Source organism: Plectropomus leopardus, chromosome 2, assembly GCF_008729295.1.
Source record: "Plectropomus leopardus isolate mb chromosome 2, YSFRI_Pleo_2.0, whole genome shotgun sequence".
Taxonomy (NCBI): domain Eukaryota; kingdom Metazoa; phylum Chordata; class Actinopteri; order Perciformes; family Serranidae; genus Plectropomus; species Plectropomus leopardus.
The window spans coordinates 19,964,198-19,986,798 of record NC_056464.1 but is presented as its reverse complement, the minus strand read 5'-3'; the positions used below and the strand labels follow the sequence as shown (position 1 = coordinate 19,986,798).

Genomic DNA, 22,601 nt, shown 5'->3' with positions numbered 1-22,601 from the left:
AGCGCTGCTGCTGAGAGTAATCATGCCGTCACTAGTCATCCTGTCAGCCCGTCCCGAGCACAACATCTGTAGCATGTCTGCCTCTGACAGGATCGCTGCCGAAGTGTGAATTACCGGGAAAGAGAAAGAGATCTCCTAAATTAGATCAGCCGTGCATATGGGCGAACAGGTAAACAGATCCTCCTTGCGGAACTGATACTCATTAAGTCCCTGTGTTAACATCTCGCAAGGGGTAATTGCACATGGTACTTAAGTCTAAATGGACAGTTATGTGACCATCCATCAAAATCTTGCTTGTACTCTGTCTTCTATCTCTCTCTCAAGCTTGCTGCTGTTATTTTAATTGCGCTGTCTGAAGAAATTAATGTACCTTTTGACCAACTCAATTCATGGCATAAAATAAAGATGATCTTCAACAGCAAACTTAATTAATCTCCTGCATACCTTGTAGACAGCCCACCCACTCAGCTGGTGTGTTTTTATTAGTTCCTACCTGAATGGAGACATCACTGTAGGAGCCTCCTATGACCCCAGAGATAGCCAGAGGGACGTCATCGTGGATGGCGTAGGAGCCGTCGGGGCACGTGTACTCGCTGTCATCCACTTTAGTGAGGGAGGCCCTGACAAACTCCAGAGACTGCTCTAGAGCGTAGGTGTCCTTAGAGCAAGTGTCCAGTATATGAGCCCCCAGTCTGATCCCAGGCAGGATGCGCTCATCCTTGTTGATTTCATCTAGTGCCAGCAGCATGGCCTCCAGTCTCTGGATCCCTCTCTGAGCATTGATCTTCCCACAATCCTCTGTGCCCTCACCCTTCTGGTGCACGGGGAACAGGCCGCCAATCATCAAATCTCCGTCCAGTGTGATCTCTCTCTTGGAGTCAGTGTTATAACCTACCACAGGCAAGCCCTGGGGAGCCTGGGCAAACAGAGACACAAATAAGCACAGCAGGCTGAGATGGGACAGCCAGAGGGGTCGGGGCACAGGGCGCACCCCCAACACAGGGGATTTCCCCAATGACATATCCCTGGGCAAAACAAGGTCACCGTCCTGTCTGTGGTGTCTGGTCAGCGTCCGGTCTGCTTTTGATGAAGGCAGCTCTGAAGAAAAGAACAGTGAGGCGCAACAGCACCAGATCTCAAAGCATCAGTGTTTTTATTCTGACAGAGGCCATTTACAGCATCAGCCCCATCCTCTTCGTCCCTCTCTTCTTCTAGGTTTTTGTAGATTACAGCCTGCAGATCAAACAGAGAGAAATTCAGTCACAGCCTTTGAGCTGGAGTACAATGATGTCTTTGTCTCGCGCAGATCGTGTCTGCCAGGGACTGACTTGTCCAGTGAAAATATTTGACATCATCTGCACAAGTGAGTAAATATTTTGATGCTTATTGATGATGGATGTGAGATGCGGGACAGAAAATAAATTAAGAGTTTTAGTAGCCACGACTCATGCAACCACACACAAGGCGTAAACTAATCAACAACATGAGTCTCGAGGACAGGGGTCACCATCAAAGCAGGGTTCACTGAGGATAACAGGAGCATCCTCCAAATGGTTTTATCACGCCATCAAGCAGCACGTGGTCAAGCCCTCATTGTGAGCAGAGTGTGAGTGTGTTTTATTTTGAAACTGCTTTTCTCCTGCTGTTTCATTGTCTGTCTGACCTCACTTATTTCCCTTCCAAGGCAGATGATTGTACAACTCTTTTATAATCACATGTGCACATGCTCCTGTACACTGAACATCCACAGAGGTAACAAATCATGTCCCTGAGGATTGTTTGTCAAATCACATCAACTCCTCACACACAAAAACAAGATTTATGCAACACAAGCAAAGTCCACACACAAATAAATGGAGACAAAATACTGAAATCTGTTGCAAGCATATACATTCATTTTGTTGCCAACAATTTGAATTAGCATGATTTTGTCCAGAGCTACATAAACTTATTCATTTGTTTCGCTGTTTCTGCATTATTTATTTTTAATACAAAGCAAGATGCATCTCTAATGTGAGCATATCTCATTCCCAGCTACAACAAAAACATGTCGGTAAAACAAATGTGAGTCATACTGAAACAAATGGTGGATTTGGGGTTTCGGTGTTGTTGGAAAAACACTGCAGCTTCAATTTTATAGTTAAGCCCTGTCCTTATATAATAAAGACATTTACTATTTGTGTGCATTTAAACTAATACAGATTGATCTGGCAGGTCAAAGGATTCCCTGGAGCTAGAGGAAGGAATAATAAGTGCAATGTCTATGAAACCATATTACCGAAAAACACATTTGACCACAGGCTGTACTTTGGGGAGCAGTGAATATATTCTGCATTATTGACAATCTGTTAAACTGTTCCTTTAAGTTAGATTTCTTTACAAATATCTTATGCAGGATTTCCCTGAAGAAAAATGTATTGACTCATAAGGAAGTAACCCCTTTTATAAACACTTATGATCATAGACTGTAATGATAATAATGATAATAATGGACGTAGCTACCGTGATGTCATCTGTTGTTTGTGGACTCCTATTTTGAAACCTCAACTTCTGCATTTTGGCTGTCACTATAATTCTCACTGAAACTGTAAATTGCACATATTAATGTATTTGACTGTTCTGTGTTGAATTTTCACTGGGCGTTGCGCTTGCTCTTTGTAATGTGTGATAGTTGATATATTGTAATGAGTGATAGTATTTGTCTGCTTGTATTTACAGCTGTAATAATGTTTTATGCTGCCCTCTTGGCAAGGTCGCTCTTGAAAAAGAGATTTTAGACCTTGATGAGTCTTTTACCTAGTTAAATAAAGGATATAGGTGTGTACCCCAATAGCACTCAGGTGAGGTCAAGCTTTGTAAAAAAAAGTATAGCGAAAGGGTGCCAGACCATGAGCAGGGTTAAAAATATATGCAAATACAGTGAGGAAAAATGCCAGTGAATCTGGGGTTGGCTTTTACTTTCACTTTTGTTGGTGAGCATCTTTACAAACAATAACTGACATTTCTGCGTAGTAGAACTGTTTTAAATGATTGTTTCAATTTTTTTTTTTTACAACAGAAAAGTCCTTTGCCTGAAATAGTTAAATTATTGTTTTTAATAATGAATAAAGTTATCTTTTTCTGGTCATTCCATTTCATCATATGTCTGGCATCAATCCTGTGCAGAGCCACATCCCGATTTAATGTGACACTGCACACTGATGCAGTTCATGTATGGATTTTCAACAGAAGAGACGCAGGGTTATTGTTCAGTCCTAGTGTCAGTCCCCACAAATCCCAGAGGCTTAATTAGGCAGAGTGTCGAGTGTGGGAGACGTTTATCGGAGTAAATTATTGAGCCAGAGTGATCTGTCTCATATCCACTGTTTCAACAAGTCAAGCAGGCTGACAAGCAGTAATTAACTGTATTGATGAGAGATTATGAAAGCCGAGCAGGCTGATATTAATACTCATATTTCCGTCTTTTCTGTTACAAAGTACCAACTTAAAACAACATATAGCTCTCAACAGGAGTCAGACTGCAGACCACATTCTTTGGGTGTTGTTCACGGTTTCTCTCTTGTCTTTCTCTCTCTATCCTCGGTCTCTCCCTGTTGTTTCCATGGAAACTTGCCAGTAGATGGAGAGGGTGAAGAGGAAGTGGAAGACAGACCAGGACAAGTGGGCCAGTCTGACCATGCATGATGCTTGGTCCTGTGGGAGAATTGGGAAACCTGACCAAACTGATCTGATTCCAGTCAGAGCCATTTTTAATTCGTGCTCTGCCTTTTAAAAGCAGAACAAAAACTAAATGATAAAAGCCTCAGTTTCAAACCACTAATGTCTTTAGATATTGCTTTAATATCTTATCTTTGATCCATCAGTATTCTTGCTCCTTCAGTAGTGGTTTGATAGAAAAAACTCTGCCTTCAAGGTGCTTGTGATGCAAACACTACAGTCTTTTAATAAGAAATAAGATGTGACATGTTGCATGATATTTGATGAACTGCCAGGGAAACTTAAAAGGTCCTTTTCCTTCTACACAAAATAAGTGTGTGGTTATCACGCCTTCCATTTGCTCCCTCAGCAGTTTGTCAACAAGTAAAAGTCCACTGCAACAGCTGGCACATATGGGCCAAGTCACTTCTACTTCCCTCGCATACAAAGGAAACTGCAGGAGAGGGAAGGAATAGCCTACATCTGTGTACAACAAGAGCGTTTTAATGTTTCCTGAGTGCAGCGTGTGAAACATTGCCACACGAGCCATAAATGCCCAAATGGAGAAAGACACAACAAGTCTGGGCTGTAAGCTGACTAAATGTGTTTATTTTGAATATAATTTGGCAGAGGCACAAATGTCGGTATAACACCGGTAAAGCACTTAAGCACAGCCTCAAGAGAGAATAGCGACAAAAGGATTTCTGGCTGACACGTTGTCAGTCTCCTTCCCAATCCTGCAGTCCCACGGGAGACCTCCATCTCACCAGTGGACTCCATTTCTCTCTGTCTTTGTTCACTACACGCCACTGTGCAACCTAGTTTGACAACATGTATATTCCTTTTGGAAAATGTTTAAATAATGTCATTGCAAAGACACAAGCAGTGAATGCTGATAATCTCCATATCTCCTCAATTTGCTTCATCTCTATGAAAAATGCTTCTGCTGATTTTTTAGGTGATAACAATTCAAATGTAGGAGTTTGCACATAGCAACCTAGACTGGAAACAGCAGGAAATTGCTGGAAATCCCTAAAAACAAGGTATTCCATTTGGGTGAGCACAGTTTTGCAGGACATTGCAGTGCATGCTTACACCTCCTCCTAATATACAGCAAGCAAGCAAACTCTGGCAGATGGAGCAACAAAAATTCTTTGGATATACAATGCATGACAGCCATAGTCAGAGAGCCTACCGTGCCCCAGTCAAGCCTAAGGAGCAGCTTGCTGTTGCTCTGAAAACAGATTCGGGGCATGTGAAACTACACAAATACAGAGCTATGACAAGCATGTTTTCAAGCAAGCGACATATTGCTTAGCCTCTTCAGCAGGTTAGGACATCTTATTGGGAAAAACTGAAATAATCGGATATTCACTTACTAAAATCGTGTCCAGTAAGAAAGAGAGTAGACCATCTCAGCCCCAATGCTCTAAATGCACATAAGGTCAATGCATCATAAGGTTCCCATGATGAAGGGGTCGTTACATTAGTTTTGTTTGGAAACTTTGGGAAAGTGTACAATTTGAGATCAGTTTATGTGATGCATGTCAAATATCAAGGTATACTAATATCAACTCATCTTTTCCTATGATTTGTATATTTAGTCTCACATCAGTGTAGGCATACATGATAGCCGGCACTACAGTGATATCAAAATACAGGTGAATTTTATAAAAATTAACATCTGTATAGTTGTCATGAATGTTGAAAATAGCTATAGAGAGTTTTTGTAACGGGCTGTAAATATGTTTATTTCTGCTGTAAAGTTGGGGAATGACTCGCCTCTGGAGCTAGCCTCAAGTGGCCATTCAAAGAACTGCTGTTTTGCGCACATCCGTGTTGATTTAATTTTTTCAATCCCTTAAATTGCCACTTGCAGAAAATCCAATCCAAGCCCATTACACACACACAGCATTCTGTTTGATGCAGGATGTGAGGCACTGCCCCCTAGGGTGAAATATCAAGTTTTTAAGTCTATGAAACCGCTAGCCTGGCTCTGTCCAAAGGCATCTGTGAAGCAACCACTTATCGTGATAAGACTCTTTTTTTGTTTTTGTTTTTTTTTTTAGATTTCAGTCACTTCCTGGAGCCTTATACTTCCAACCAAGAAATAGTCAAGTGCATTACCCAGAGAAAACACAATGCATCATTTTTTAACTTCAGTCTTTGTGCAGATTACGCAAAATAATAATTGCATTTAGTTCGCAAGCTTTATAGGCACTGTTTGGGAGATTTTACCCCTGTTTCCTGTCTTAATGCTACCTGAAGGTAACCAGCTGCTGGCACTATTTTCAACAAATTCTCAGAAAGAGAGTGAATAACGGTGTCTCCCAAATTGTCAAATTATTAATTTAAAGCAGCATTATGCAACATAAAGTCCATTGTTGAGTCTTATTCCCAGGTTGTGGTTGATGTTTGGACTGAAGCACCAACTCAAAACTTCAATATTTGACAAATAAAGTATGAGACTCAACAATCAACTAAAAGTTTCATAATGTTGCTTTATTTATGTGTCTATCAGAAACAGTAATGGTTATAATATTTTATGGCTGTGAGTTTTCTGAAAACATGAAGATTCTTGACATAATGTAAGATGGCTCTGTTTCTAGCTCATCTACTCAATCAGCGTAATGCCGAAAATACTCTGCATAAGTGCATAAATGACAGATGCTGTGAGCAATATTTACACTTTAGATGTAATATCCCACCCAGGATTCTGTCTACATGTTAACTTCAAAGAAAAACTATGCCTCTCATTTTTCCTCTCTCCTCCTATGCAGCCATCCTTGTTTCCCTCTTCACCAGATGGCCTTTTTAATTCAAGAGCATAAAGCCTGCCAGCCTTTTACACACTTCATACCAGACTGTGTGAAGGAATGGGAGGAGTAGAAATGGGGGGCGAAAAATTACAAAAAAAGATAGCAGATGTGAGAGGGCAGAGAGAAAAAAAGACAAAGAGGAGTGTGGGCAGCAGCGAAATAGGTACAATATAAGGGTGGGGTTTGAGAAAGATGCTATCCAGGCTGATTTTTTTATGACACTCATTTGCCCCAGGAGTGGAGTGCAGCATTAATATGGTAATATCCCCCCAGGCAATAGCAAGTGTTGAAGAGTGGAGGTCATCTACTGTATATGCAGCCCTGGGCCTGGATGAGCAGGTTGGAGATCCCCAGTGGAATGACTTGGAGGCTGGCTGAGAGGAGGCTAAGGTAATGGGAGTCGGGCTTCCCTAAAATCACATTTCCAGCTGACAAAGAGAATGGTCCTGTGTGGGGGAAGACTGAAAATGGCCTGCTAATGGAAAATAAAGCTTGAGAGTGCATGCACATACACACTCACACACACAAATTACTCAGCACAAACAATGCACGAAGCTCAAATCCTGAAAGCACCTGTGACAAATTAAAGTCTGGGATGGTTTGCTGTTCAATATTTAGTACATGATGGAATTTCTTGACACATATTAGAGGATAAGGCAGGTGTCATAATTTACCTACAAGGTCAAAGTGGCCTCAAGGCAAAGCAATTTAAGTGTCCCTGCTCTACTACTTAAGTATGTGCAGATCTATGAATATATAAATTTGCCTTACTCTCTTCATCAAACACACAAACCTCTGCTTGTAAAAAGTAATTTATAACATGAGTCTCAGGCTTGACTACGTTATCAAACAGCTAATAATGTGTTGCTAATGTTAGATAAATCTTGTTCCCAATGTCCACCCCTGAAAGTAAAACTTCACTTGCAAAATATGATAAGTAGCTACATTTGGCCTCTCCTCATTTTGCCATAGCAGGCCCACCCAACACATTGATGGGTGTATTTCCATTTATGGTTGTGACATAACAGACCCAGGAAATTTTAATCACTGTCATTGATACACTACAGTCACAAAGCAGACGTGTTCAGCCACGGCCTTGACAACTTATTTCGCCTATTATGTCTTCTATAAAAAATACACCATATACACCAAAATACACCATATGCTGACAAGGATGATTTTCACTGGAGAGGGTGTTTAGGCTGTTTTTAAATTATTATTAAATGAGCATGCATATTGTGAGTCACTTGTATTAAAAGATGTTTAAATCTTAAAAAGGAATTAAAGGGCTTGGAGCTGAGAGTCACACACAAGGGTAGAAGAGTCAGAGACTGCTGATATGCTGTTTTTGGTCTTTTTCTAAAATGTTTTGTTACTTAAAAAAATATGGAATACTTCCAAACTTATCCTTTAGTTATATTTTCCATATTGACTACATTTTTGCCAGGCAGAAAAAGGCAGAAAATCCTCACATTTGAGTGGCTGGACTTTTCCGTAAACGTGTGTAACTTTTTCTGTTCTGTTTATTATCTTGTAAGTCTTCTAAGTCAAGCAAGTCACAAGTCAAGTCATACGAAAATCTGATCATCTGATCATCTGGTGAAGCGTTAGCTTTCTAGACAACGTTTGACCAGTCAATAAGCTAGTTAAAAAGATACATTCACATACCTTTCTTTGTGAGTTTGTAGTAACAGATGATGTTGGATGTTGTGGTGGTCGTGTCACTGATTTTTTTAGCTGTAGACCTAACATATGGCTGTATTTGAACCCAAATTTTATTATTTTTGGTGGGCCCCCTCCCTGATAGCTGTCTTGTGCCTCTGCTAGTCTGCTGCATCCGAGTAGGTTCCAGATTTGCATGCATTGTAGAAAATCTCTCAATCAATATCTAGACAAATCATGTCAATATCTAAAACCACATTACTCAAACCTCTCCTCGAGTATCACTTGTCCTGCATGTTTTAGATCTCTTCCTGATGCAACACAGCTGAATTCAATGATCAGCCTTTTATCAAGCAGTTTCAGGAGTTCATAACGAGTTGACCATTTGAATCAGCTGTGTTGGAGCAGGTCTGAAACATGCAGGACAGGAGGTACTCAAGGAGAGGGTTAGTACACGCTGACCTAGGAAATTGCAAATATTTCATGAAACAAATTCAAGTCCTTTCTAGTCATCTCTCTCAAATCTAAGTCAAGTCTCAAGTCCTGAAGTCAAAGTCAAGTTAAGTCTTTTAGCAGTGTTAGTATCAAGTATCAAGTTATTGTCACCTGCGTATATACACAGTATACAGCTAAACAAAATGCTGTTTCTCTCAGAGCAGGTGCTAAAGAAATTACAAAAATAAGGCAGTATATGTTGAATAAAGGACATATACTTATGTATATATGTACAATAAAATGCTATACAAACGAGATAAAAAAGACAGCATGTGCAAGATGACAAAACAGAGACAGCCTAACAGATATGCACATACGCAATAAGAAACCAGTTTATAAATAGTGTACAATAAATAAAAAAAAAACACACACAGCATGTGCAAGAATGAAAAAAAGGCACAGTGGTGATGTGCCTGTATGGTCAGGGCCAGAGTTAAGTGACAGATATGATGGCTCAATGTAAAGTGTCAAGCGCAAATTGTCCATTTTTGTGTGTGGACCTGATTGACAGTTAGTCAAGCAAGTCTCAAGTCCTAAAATTTTTTGTCTTCAATCAGACACAAGTCAAGTCATGTGAACTGAGTCCTCAACCTCTGTTGTCAACTCAAATTATGGAGGAAATACAGCTTTAGTTTCTTTAATCTGGACATATGCCTGTCTTTTAGGTCATTTGAGGCTCTCCATGTTTGTCGTCACATCAGATGCATTTTTACCTATCATCATATTCTCTTACCATTTATAAGGGATGCATGATATTGGATTGTTTTTTGCTGATATCTAATGTGCCAATATATAACATCTGGCCAATAACCAATAACGATATCAATATATCAACTTTTTTTCCAACCTGATCATCAAGTGTTTTTTGTAGTGGAATTAACATTATATTATACATACTCTTATCGTGATGGCCCACCAGCAGATAGAGACGTGAAACACAATGCTTTTCCATGCATGAAATATGTATTTATTGTTCAATATAAGAAAAAGCATGTTGGCTGATTTAGAAAGTTAATTTTAAAGTCAACATTGGTCGATACCAATAACATGCCTATATATTATCATGCATCCCTATTATTATTATTATCTTACTCGCCCTCTGTGGAATAACTTTCAATGACTCATTCAAACTGTAGAAAACATTGTTACTTAAAGCAGTACAATCTGTGAGCTATTGCATTTTAAAAGACAGTGTGATGTACAGAGTAAAGCGAGATAAGATATTTACAGGAAACCTAAGATGAATCATCTTTGCCCACCACAAGTATTCAAATCCACTTCAATGAATGTTGTAAGAAAGATTGACTGGATCAATGATATCCTCTGAAGTTACATCAGTAAAACAATGAAACGTCCTCCAAAAATACAATCGCTGCCCTTTTCTGATAAGGTCATTTATACAAGCAGCAATTACAGAGCAAGGGGGTCCTTGAAGTTTGAACATCGGCTGACGAAATTTCACGGCATTTTTGAAAAAGCAGCAATTAAGAAGACATGAATCAATTCAGAGGCTCGCTGCATCACTGGAAGGGTTCGCTGTCACACAATCAGTTGAGACAGTCAGTAAATAGAAAACATATTCACTTCTCGATTATCCACTCCACTCTATGTGTGCTGCTATGCTTCTGCTTTATAAAAAGCTTGTTCCAGCTTTCAAAGCTGACTACACCCCCCCACCCCCACCTACTCATCCATCTCCTCCTCTTCCTCCACCTGTAAAGGGGGAATCCCTTGCATGTGTTCAGCGGTCCCTCCGCCTCCCAGGAGCCCCATTCTGCCTCCCTCATCAAACATTCATCCTCTCTCTTTGTCTCTTGGAGATCATTACTGCCGGGCCTATGATTGGCCGGAACACAGTGATGGATGTATATGGTGCTTTTGTTTCAGAGGTTCTTATTGTATCTTTGCATTATTCATTGTCATGCCACCACATTGTTAAAACAAAGTGGCCTGAAACACCATGGTTTTGGGGCAATCATTAGTGCTGTTCCTGGACTGACAACATATTAGAAAGATGTTATCAGTGAAAAGATAAGATCTCACATTTAGTTTTTCTGTTTTTAGACTGTATAATTTATATAACTTAAGAAAAACAATATCCAAGAGCAGTAAGGATTGCCTGTAAATAGAAGCTTCTGTTTCTCTTGAATTGGTTCTTGTCTAAGCAAAAGTTTCATTGCATTCAGACTGACTCGTGATGTGTTTGGGGAAATACCGCAATGTGAGATTAAACAGTTGTATTTCCATCTTTATTTCAGAGAGTCTTTGTAATCTCTTACCTATTTTCTTCTGATGTTATCTCATTTTTATTCAGATATCCACTAACACTCAAATAAATTGGAGAGCTTGTGCCTCAACATTTCTGCGGATTTAATTAAGGAACTTTTGGGGGGAAAAAAGAGTTTTTATCTTAAACATTGATTAATTATGACTAAAGTGTTTATTTAGTTGAACACTCAGCTGATTTGCTTTATCTGGACTGTGTGGGTGTAGTGTCATTTATTTTAATGCTCCTAATAATCTTTTACAAACATATTGTCTACATGCATGTGGAGAGCTGGAACGCATTGGACAAAATGCAATCATGGAACCCATCAGCTATCGTCGGATGACAATTGAGTTTTATGTGAGCTTTATTAAAATTTACGTTTCTTATTTAGATATCTGTTTATAGAGATTAGTCAAAATGAGGAGCTCATAGAAGAGCACGTCTTGCCCCAGATATCCGCTGGTTGATTCCTATGAAAGTTGCTTAGTGGCACATGAAGCCAAAAAAGTTTGACTTTATGGGTTTAAAAGCACCCGGATCTTCCACACTGTGGGGCCTACAGAGAGACCTTCACCAGCAAAGCAGATAACTTCCAGTTTAGCCTTCCACTATCTTGAACAGGGATGAAAATGATTCAATCATACAGCTAGACTTTTGAAAAGTTATCAGACTGAATGGATCAAATTCAGATCCATCCTTGGTGTGCATGTATTGCTAGAAACCCAATTCTTTTTACGCAAGTGCAAAGATGGTTGGGGTTAAGCATTGGTAAATGGACTGCACTCGTATGGCACTTTTCTAGTCTTCCAGCCACTCAAAGCGCCACCTGCTTCTCAGTAACCAGTCACAAGCACACTGACACTGATGGAACAGCCATAGGGAGCATTTTGGGGTTCAGTATCTTGCCCAAGGATACATCGACATGTTGATATAAAGAGCTGAGAATCAAACCGCAAACCTTCTGATTAGTGAATGACTCGCTCTACCTCTGAGCCACTGTTGTACCATTAACATGAATGGTTACGGTGAGGACAACCCATTGGGCAGGGTATAGGACCTGGAATCATCATGCTTCCAGTAAATGGATCAGGTAGTGACAGCAGTGTTTTGCTATAGTTTCTGGGTTAAAAGACTTGTTTCCTCGAAACGTTGTGAAACTGTGTACGATGGACTTTGAGTTAGGCTACATTTTCTCTCATTTGTCGGGTGTATCAGAGGTGTTACCTAATCAGCAGTGACTTGTAAAAACCTGCCATATTAACCCTTTAACACCTGGACTGGCATCAGTTTTCTCATGCTGCATTCAGACACATTTCACAAGCATTTCAACTTCTGAAACCTGAGAAAAAATGGTTTGATTTTTTTCAAAAACACAGGAAAAACGTAGAGCAACTTGGCAAGAACCGTCCCACCATCTGCAAAAAATGAGTAAAAGGTGAAAAGGAAATTATCTGAAAATGATCTGATAATTATTAAATATGATCAGAAGATGAGGGAAAATGGCGAGAAAACTATATTTATTATTCTCTTAATTACATATTTTTAAAATATGTTGCAGAATTTTTTTTTAACACTTTCATTTAGTAATTTTCTTGTTGTTTTTTGTTTGTTCGTTTGTTTGTTTTTGTTGTTTTTTTTGGTTGTTTTTACTAATTTCTTGCTATTTTTTCAGCCATTTCTTGTTAAGCTGCTCGTTGCCCTGTTCCTGTGTTTTTAAAAATATCAAGACAATTTGCTCAGGTTTTCAAGGGTGAATAGGGCAGTGCACTTGCATAACACAAAAGGGTGTTCAATGCATCACTTCTCCATTTAAATAAATATTTTGATGTGTTTTGTCAGGGCTGAATGCACCCCTGGACTTCACTTTCAGTCCAGTTGTCCATGTTTTCTCCCATGTTTTTTTCCTTACGAGCTGTTGTTTGTGTATTTTTGGTCTGCAATTTACAATCAGGTATTTAAAAAATGGTAGTTGCCAGTGCTACATTTGTGCACATGTTCAACCAATCACTATGCACTTAAATTTATCAAGGGTCCTCATGTGCCGGGAGGGTACCGACTCTAAAATAGGGGTTAAAAAATGGTCAACAGTTCTAAGATCTATGGACGTTTCTTGGTCTTGCAGTGCGGACACAATATACAGTGAGGTTCTAAAAACTATTTAAAAAAATGTCCTCAGTTGTTTTGTCTCAAACACACTCAACTGATTTGAAATGTTCTAATAATCAAAAGATCATCAGCCAGCACTTTTGTTGATTCAAGACACCTTTAACAGTACATGAGAAGTGAGGAGTTCTCAGGCTCCAGCAACTTGACAAGTGTAGTTTTATCAAGCACCTGCTTGCAGAAATGTATCTGAGATAGGGGTACTGACACTGATTACATTTAAAAAGAGAAAAATAAAAACTAAATTAATGGGCTATGCCTCTGGACAGTTTGCGCTGTGTTTGTAGACTCAGACATTTCTTGGACAGAGGTAGAAACTACACATCAGTGTTTAATCCACAGATATGAATATTCTTTGTTCATTGAGTAAGTGTGATTTAGCACTCCTTCCGGTGCCACTAATCCTGTTAGTATTTCTGAAGTCAGGATTTATTTCAGCAAGAGTTGCAAGCAGAAGAGATCAACAACAGTTCATCATTACTCACAATTGAAATAATTGATGTAGCTGACCCAGGAATCACCTGGGAACCTCTCACACATACACAAAGAATATAAAACAGGAATGAGTCATTTGCAGTCAGCGCAGCAGTTAATTTCTAATCTGAGAGTCATACTCACATCATTAATTAATTGGAAGCTTCTCTATGCTTTCATTTAAGTAAGTGCATGCTTAAATCTTTCTACTTGAGCTGGAATCTGGTGAATGTACAAAGTTGTTTTCTCAATTTAATGCATGATTTAACCATGATTTTATCTGGACAGCATCATCAGTGCATGGTAAGCAGATTTACTAAATGCATATGTTTGATGTGAAATTAAATTTATAGGTGAAAAAAACAACAATCTGTCCATAAAACATACAAACTGAAAACATTTCCATTCATTCTGCATATCTAAAATTAGGGCCAGGACTCCTTTTCTTTTTCTTATCTTTCATTGTCACTTTGCTTTTGTCTGTCACACAACTGTCTCTTATTAACACCTGTGCAGATGTGCATTCAGCTCACAGAATACAGATCAGTTCATAAATACCTACATTTACAGAGGAGCAGAGGGACATTGAATATTTCATTTAACAGATGTTATGGGCGCCAGCTGTACAGTATAGACCAGGCTTTATGTGATATCACACTGGCAGACATCCAACTCCCAACCAATGTACCTCACCTGCACATGTGTGTAAGAGTGCACACATGACCATAAAGGAGAGTGAGCAATTAAGCTGTCCTTTTTGATCGAACCGGAGTGATTCATCATACAGGAATATAATCACCGGTAGTTAATACAACCCACATGCAGCCCCTTTCTAAACTCTTTGCTTGCCTGTGCTAGGAAGATCAAGTTAAGCTACTGAGAAAAGCCCCACCTGCTTTGGTTTCTCTGCAGATAATGAGTCATTCCTGCATTATTTGTTCCAAAACTCTCCAAAATATGCTGCTACCTAGCTCTGCTCCTTCAGTGCCCAAAGTAATTAACAGGGTTCCCTGTGCTTGTGTGAGTCCCATTAGTATCAAGTCAAAAGTAACAGGTGAGGCAGACTGCATTCAGGAGTGAGCTGCGGAGGTCAGACAGCCTCATCTCTTACTGCTACTTTTTTGTGTTTCTCAGTTCAGGTGATGGCAGTGGAGCATGGTTTTCTTCAGTTAGACATAAACTGAATAATTTACTGTAAATCCACATGTTCGGCTGTTAACACTCACAATCAGGCCCTTTCTTTCTGTTTGGACGTGTGTTGGATGAAGTGATTATTCTGCAATCTGTGGGGGTTTTCTATTGTGTTTTATCTGCTGAACATGCAGCACAGATGCCCCTGGGACTGGAGGAAGCATCCACAGTACATTTTGCTTCCCTTAATGACTTTGTCCAGCATTAGCGACACAGCCTCTAAATATCTGCGCCCTGGGGTATTCATTTATATTCTAGTGTGTTTAAAAATGTATTTTAACCTCCTGATGACGTGCTAATCGAAGATTCACCCAGAATCCCTCCATCTAGAGCCACACAAGCAGCATCTCATTGCCCTCATGCTCATTTACAATAGTGTGATATTAATCTGCACTGATGAGGATTTTTTTTCTCGAGATTAAATACACAGTAATAATGGCTTGTTATATATTTTCTGAGCATCCGCAAACTATTGACAAATGACTCCGATAGTAGAAATCAAAAAGAAAAGATTAACCGTATTTATGGAGACCATCTTCTTCCCTCCAACACCCTGTGGCACACAAACTGATGCTTAAGTTTTTGGCTCTCAAATCGACTCTCTCGTTTATGTTTCGCACTTTTTTTTTTATCAGTCAAAGTGATTTGGAAATGAGCGAGATCGGAGATATGGTGGTTGTTGTGTGCTGCAGCGCCTGTTTAGTAGTTTGTCAGCAGCCTCGCACATGTGGAGGGCTGTGCAGCGAGTACATGGCTGTGGCCAGATAGTGGTAAACGTGAAAGATGTCAAATGTGCTTATCATAGGGTTATCCATTGCAAATTGTGTCAGTAAAAACAAGAAATAGTATTGCTAAAAAAAAACAAATTACGCACAATTATTTTCTCAACATCCCTCGTTTTTCCCGAGTTTAAAGATGTGAACAACAACGATAAGAGGTGAAGTCAACTTCAACAAATTCAAACCTAAATTTCCTTCTCTGCAAACCAGCTCGTGGAAGTTCACAAAGCTGCACCTTCAGGCATCCAAAGCACAAATCACTCAGACAAAAACACGCACACAACATCTCTTACCTGTGCAGGGTTTCCAGCGCTGTCGTGCGATGAATGGATCGCTCAACGCATATCCTTTGCAGCAGTGTTGAGTTAAAGAAAAAAAATCAGCGTGGATGCGATCTACAGTGAAGCTGGATGGATGAATGAATGAATGAATGAATGAATGAATGAAAAAAGAGGGCGAGTGTGCCGCCACCTGAAGTTTGGACCGCGTGCAGCCGAGCCGCGTGCCAGGAGCTGTCCGTGGTGCTGAAAAAAAGAAAAAGAAAAAAAAACACACACTCACAAAAGACGAGCCTGCTCGGATACCTGGAGGTCTGATCCTGCTGACAGCGGTTCAAAAGTCACATTTCCAAATTGCAACTAACGCCCACTTCATTTTTCTGATGGGCGTTTCACTTTTTCAAGGCATCAACTGTGAGGAAAACAGACCCTAAATACCAATCTAGAAAAAAAATTAACTTATATAATGCTAAATTATTTGTTTAAGCGATCAAGAAATCCGACAATCGGACGCAAAGTTTAAATTCTACCTGTTACTCGAGCGTGCTGTGCAAAATCATAACTGGCAACAATGTTTCCAAAAATGATCTCGCTGCAGATGAACCACCAACTCTCAGAAGGTTTGGACACCTGAGCAAAGGCGCTCCACGCATGAACAGTCGCGGAGATATTCAGTCTCATCGCAAAATAACATTATGTAACGTGGAGCCGAATGGAAAAGATTTCTATCAGCCGTTTTGTTGTAGTTTGTAAGCTGTTGGATCGGATGCGGAGAGGCTTTAAGAGTCGCTCCCTATTTGTTGAAGCGGTCAGGGGTGGGTACAGTATATTAAAAAATACCGATTCTTTAGAGACTGCTTATCTTCAGCGGTGGGAATTTTATTTGGGATCCGCAAACAAGTTGTGACACAGCACACGGAGAGTGTGAGGTCAGTCCCAGATGGCACAGCGTTGCGCGCGGGGGGACATGCGCTCTGAGAGGGTGAGCTGCGACCCTTTCCTCTGCTCCTGCAGAAAGCAGCTTCAGACACGCAATGGTCGAGCAACCAAATTTGTATGTTGAGACATCTCCCTCCCTTATCTCTTTCCACGTGCAATGTAATGAGATTAATAATTAACATCATGGGAAGGCAATAATCTCCGCGCCTTCAAAGCTGCACGACACCCCTGTGGGTTTCACAATTAATTAAATCAGTTGTTGACCCAGTGTGTCATCGCGAGTCTCTTCCAGGCTGATTTTTATTTTTGCCTTTGGACAAAGGTTGTGGTGCCAGGATTAAAACTGAAAGTGCAACAGACATGTGGTGAGGGCATCTGTCCCCGCAGACTGATCACACCTCTGTAGGCAGCGCAGCGAACAATCTCGGTCTAATCACAACACAAAATGTCACCCGCAGACTCTCGGAGATATTTTAAAGCCCGATTTCTCCCATGGTCTGAGAATGAAGAATTAGGGCGACATGTTAGTAAATTTTCTTATGAGTTGTTCTTGGATGGCCAACACAACAGATTATGCTTCATTTCGATATTGCAGAAATACAAGAACAGAACAGTGTGAGGATGTGGGCTCAAATTAGCCTAAAACATAAAGTGTCTTATAGAAATACTTAACTCACAAAATGGCCATTTGTTTATCAGTTACTACCAACGGGTTATGCTGAATTCATGAAGAAAACTTTTCTGCCACGCATCTAATGAAGAATCCAAACAAGGTGAACAAACGTAAATGGGGACAGTGTTTAACAAAAACAAAGCAATATCAAAAAATCTTTTTGCAAACTTTTCCACAACTTAGGCAGTATAATCTAGTCTCGTTTATCCAGTCACATGCACAGTCCTTCTAAAAAGTATGATTCAAAACATGTACAGTACAAGCAGTCATAGCATGTAGATTGCCCAACCACACATGTGTGAACTCTGCTCAAGTGGGTCACATAGGCATGCTTGTGCTACTTGTTTGCAGAAGTGATTCATACTGTAACATTTCTGCAAAACAGCCAACCTGGTCTCACTGTCAAGTCATCAAATAACAGCGCTTGGTTATTGGCCCTCAGGTTCATACACTAGTGCACCAAGGCACACTCAAGGCAACTAACCTAGCATTAGGAGTGAGAAAGTCCACATATGGTGTGTGGGAGGGGTGGTGGAGGGGTAAAACATACTCTGGACTTTCACCCGAGAGCCAGCTGTAAAACTAAAATTCAGTTATTTTTAGTTAGAGTTAGAGTTATTTTTAATAATAATGTAATGCACTAGCATGTGTGGCATGCTGTTCTCGAGACATATGTCCCGTGACATTACTTTTTGTTACAAACATACTTAATTTAAGCCAAACTACGATGTTTTCTACCTAACCAAGTGCATTTGTTGCTTAAACCTATGTTAGTAAACTTACAAATTAAATGTTTTAACTAAGTTTAAAGTTTATTTTCAAGAGACTTATGCATTTGATTAGCAGATTAGCATTTCCTGTGAAAATGGAAGATTATTTTGAAAAAAAAATTAAAAACACAATGATAGTCTGCGTGATTGCAAATTGATGTTTTGATATAGTTTTGCTGTTGTTAAATGTGGTCCACAATGACTTAAAATCATGAAGAACGTTTGTTTTCCCCGTTTGTCATTGTAACAAGGCAACATGCAGTGAGAGATACACAACAATCATTTTGCAGGTGAAGTATTATGTCAATAAGGTGTTCCTATACACCACAAGATGAAAGAACAGCTTCAGTGGCACATTGCATAGATTTTGTGATAGACAGATCTACTGGAGAGACACTCACCATTCTTTGAGTCTTTTTTGCACCATGGGAATCATTGCAATAGCCAGAGCAGTATTGAATATTCAAGGAACATATAAATATTTGAGAGATATTAATAATAATAAAAACATAAAGTATGAGATACTACTTGATATTCATGTTAATATATGAAAACATATCATAAACATCTGATATGCACAACGCTGGACACAACAGGTGATGAATATAACTTGTAAGTGTACCCTGGTGGACAATTTACCTTTTGCAACCTGGAGTGATAGCACATCAAGTATTTAAACCTTTAATCCTGAGCGAATGGGTGTGATTGTTTTCAAAATTATGGGAAAAAATGCTATGAGCAACTTGGTAAGAAATGTTCCACAAATTGCAAGGAATATGTAGATTTGGAAAACTAAACTAGATTTTAAAAAAAGCTAAGGGAAATGTTGTGGGGAAAAAAAGAAAAAAGCTAGGGACAAAAACTAGACTTATAATCATCTTAAGTCCATATTTGAAATAATATTCAAATATTATATATATTTGTAAGCTCTTTTTTCAAATTTCATGTCTGTCTTTCTTTCTACTATTTAAAAACAAATTTTCGGGTAATTTTCTCGTATTTTTTACCAATTTCTTGCTAATACTTGGGTCATTTTGTCTTTCATTGCTCATTGCCTGCTTCCTATGTTTTGTTTTTTTAAAAGAAATCAAGCTAATTTGCTCAGGCTCAAATGATTAAGAAAGACACTGTTTCTAAATGACATAAAATGTATCAGTTTATAAGTCATGTCTGTAATATATGAAGCAGTATGTGTGATAAGCCAAAATTTACTATTGTGTTTTCCTGAGCAGAAAAAGAATAACATTTTCTCTCTTGGCTGATTAATCAGTAAAATTACTGTGCCTACTACAGTGTTGGACTTGAATGAAAACATTTGTACGTATAGGTCACGATGCTCATTAAGGACCACTGACTAAAGAACACGTGTCCATCAAATATCAATAGTCTGCTGGAGCCTATTCTTCCTCTTGTGCTGTACTCACAGCTGATTAAATAAACTGTGGCACAAATGCCAAACCTCTCATTCAAATGCTGCTCAGATTAATGCAGTCCCTGCTAAAGTGACAGAATTTGGAAACAATAACATTTTGTAATCATCTTTTTAAGAGGGTTTTGGCTACCCCACATTTGTATTATTTTGTGCACATTAATGAAATTGCTCCCTTAAGAAAATCTTAAAACAGCTTTGCTTAATTTTCTCAACTTGCACTGAAAAGTAAATTATGCCATTATTGGCTATTTCTTGAACATTTCTCTTTTATTCAGCTTTTGAATTTAATGTCTTTGCCTTTCTAATGGAAGAGACAGCAAGAGGCAGTCATTACAGTGTAAAACCATGAAAGCGTTTGGCATTAAAGAAAGAGCTTAATAAGTTATTAGGCTCCAGCTCCCTAACAACGTGTCCCACTGCCATCCACAATTTGTTACATCTCTCTGTCTCTGTGGGGATAAAGACAAATAAAAATGAATAAGAACTGTCCTCTGAGTGGAGCAGTAATGATGTAGCCTTGTATAAAAATGTATAATTGAGGTTATTCTTTAACAGATATCTGTATAAAATAATTAATAATTGGAGAGCAATGAAAGGAGTACTTTGAGGAACTCCTGAACCTGACTGTCATGTCCTCCGTAAGAGAGGCAGAGTCTGAAGACTTGTGGGAACTTTTGACCATATCATTGGGAGAGGTCACTGAGATAGTAAACAAACTCAGCAGCAAAGCACCAGGTTTGGATGAGATTTGCCCTGATGCTATGGGCTCTGGACATTATTGGGCTGTCTTGACTGACATGCCTTTTCATTGTCGCATCAAGGTCAGGTACAGTGCCTTTAGAGTGGCAGACTGGGGGGGGCTGGAGGGTGTGTCCCAATCATCAGGGTATCACACTGCTCGGCCTCCCTGTTAAAGTTTAGGTGCACGAAAGGAGGCTCCGACCAATTGTTGAACCTTAAATTCTGGAGGAGCAATGCTGGTCGTGAAACAGCTGACCAGTTCTTCACCCTTGTGAAAGCTGCTGGAGGGGTCATGCGAGTTTGTCCATCCAGTCTACATGTGCTTTGTGGACTTGGAGAAGGATTATGACCGTGTCCCTCGGGGAGTCCTGTGGGGGGTAGGGTCACTGTGGAAATATGGGATATCAGGGGCGCTGTCACAAACCAGTCATTTCCTGTATGACCAAAGTGAGAACTGACAACTTAAAATCAAACGTGTTTCCGGTGGGTGCTGGATTCCGCCAGGGTTGTTTCTTGTCACTGATTCTGTTTGTGATATTCATGGACAGGATCACAAGGCTCCGCCGGAAGGAGGAAGAATTGCATCTTTACTTTTTGCAGGTGATGTGGTTCTGTTGGCTCCATCACACCGTGACCTCCAGCATGCTCTGGGGTTGTTTGCAGCCAGGTGTGAAGCAGTTGGGATTAAAGTCAGCACCTCCAAATCTGACACCATTGTTCTGTTCTGGAAAATGGTGGATTGCCCCTTCTGGGTGGGGAGAGAGTTGCTGCCCCAAGCAAAGGAGTATAGGTATCTCTGGGTCTTGTTCACAAACGAGGATAAAATGGAGCGTGAGATGGTATCTGCAGGGATGCGGGTGTTGCATCGGACTGTCGTGGTAAAGAGGAAGCTATGAGCTTTGGGTAGTGACTGAAAGAATGAGATTGCCGGAACAAGTGGCTAAAATAAGTTTCCTCTGAAAGGTTGCTGGGCTTTAAAATAGGGTGAGGAGCTTGAACATCTAGAGGGAGCTTAAAGTAGAGCTGGTCCTCTTTCGTGTCCAAAGGAGCCAGTTAAGGTGGTTTAGGCATCTGATCAGGATGCCTCCTGAGTGCCTCCATTTAGACGTTTTCCAGTCCAACTGGTAGGAGGCCCTGGGGCAAACCCAGAACACGATGGAGGGATTACATATCCCTCAGCCCATATCTGGCCCGGGAACACCTCAGGGTCCCCCAGGACAAGCTGGAAAGTGTTGCTGGGGAGAGGGACATCTGGAGTGCTTTGCTCAGTCTGCTGCCCCCCTGATTTAGCCCCAGATAAGCAGATGAAAGTGGATGGACTGATGGATGGACAGACAGACAGATGGAAGAAGGGTAACATGAATTTTTGTGCAACAACAATCTATGCGTTTCTGTCAAGTGAACTTTTCATTTGAAAATTTTATTACAGACAGAAAGACACAACCATGGCAATGTGCTGTACCTTACTTCCAATGTCTCACAGCACCAACAATTTCAACCTACAAACATTTCACAAATAGTCTGTGGAAGTGAATGAATTTTGGCTAAAAATGTGTGGTGTAATAAACTGACTATAGAAGAGAACATTATGTTAAAAAGCAATAATCTCAGCGCAGGGTGACAGTAAAATGTTCTGTACAGTATCCAAGGGTAAAAGTGAACATCTTTAAATTGCATTTTAAATCCTAGTCTCAGTGACTTGGAGGCTACTGTGGTGTTACATTACCGGTGCTGATGAATGTTTTTTTGCCTCAGGTTTTAGATTTTTCCCCTCAAAAAACATAATTAAATATGTCCATCCAAAAATTCATACGGCATTAGCTCCTGTAAATACTTCACTTCCTTCCACTACACAAAACAAAGCTGAAATATTCCCAATACTGTCACTGCCATCTTATGCTAGTCATTTAGAGCCAGAGTCTGCGCAGCAACAATCTCTGCAGTATCGAGATCCAACCCATAAACCAAACGTGAGCAGCGCCTTTGATCGCGAGCAAGCTGATTGGCCCAAAACAGCTGCCAATCATTACCTCAATCCCCCTTTTTATTGCATTAATTAACTATTTAAAACCAAACTTAAAAGAAAAAGGAAAATCTGAACAAAGAGCAGCATAATAAGAACTATGTAAAAAGACAAAAACAAGCTTGGGGAAAATGTTTTTGAGGTGTACTTTGAGATTTTAGTTTGGCCCATTTCCCATCTGCTTTCATGGAGGGGGC

The 22,601-nt window shown here is 39.9% G+C and overlaps 1 protein-coding gene across 2 annotated transcripts in view; it reads right to left on the bottom strand.

The window, feature by feature from the left end:
- Positions 1-16,239, bottom strand: part of grm2a (glutamate receptor, metabotropic 2a) — a 40,233-nt gene extending 23,994 nt beyond the window's left edge. Inside the window, exons 1-2 of one of the 2 annotated variants that reach the window (XM_042495177.1) lie at positions 15,842-16,239; positions 494-1,233 (exon numbers count right to left, since the gene is read on the bottom strand). In XM_042495177.1, the coding sequence (XP_042351111.1) occupies positions 494-1,021 (528 nt within the window). In that variant the 5' untranslated portion in view covers positions 1,022-1,233; positions 15,842-16,239. Of the gene's footprint in view, positions 1-493; positions 1,234-8,183; positions 8,470-15,841 lie in introns of those variants that run through there. The other variant, XM_042495185.1, reaches the window with a different exon arrangement.
- Positions 16,240-22,601: the final 6,362 nt, after the last annotated feature.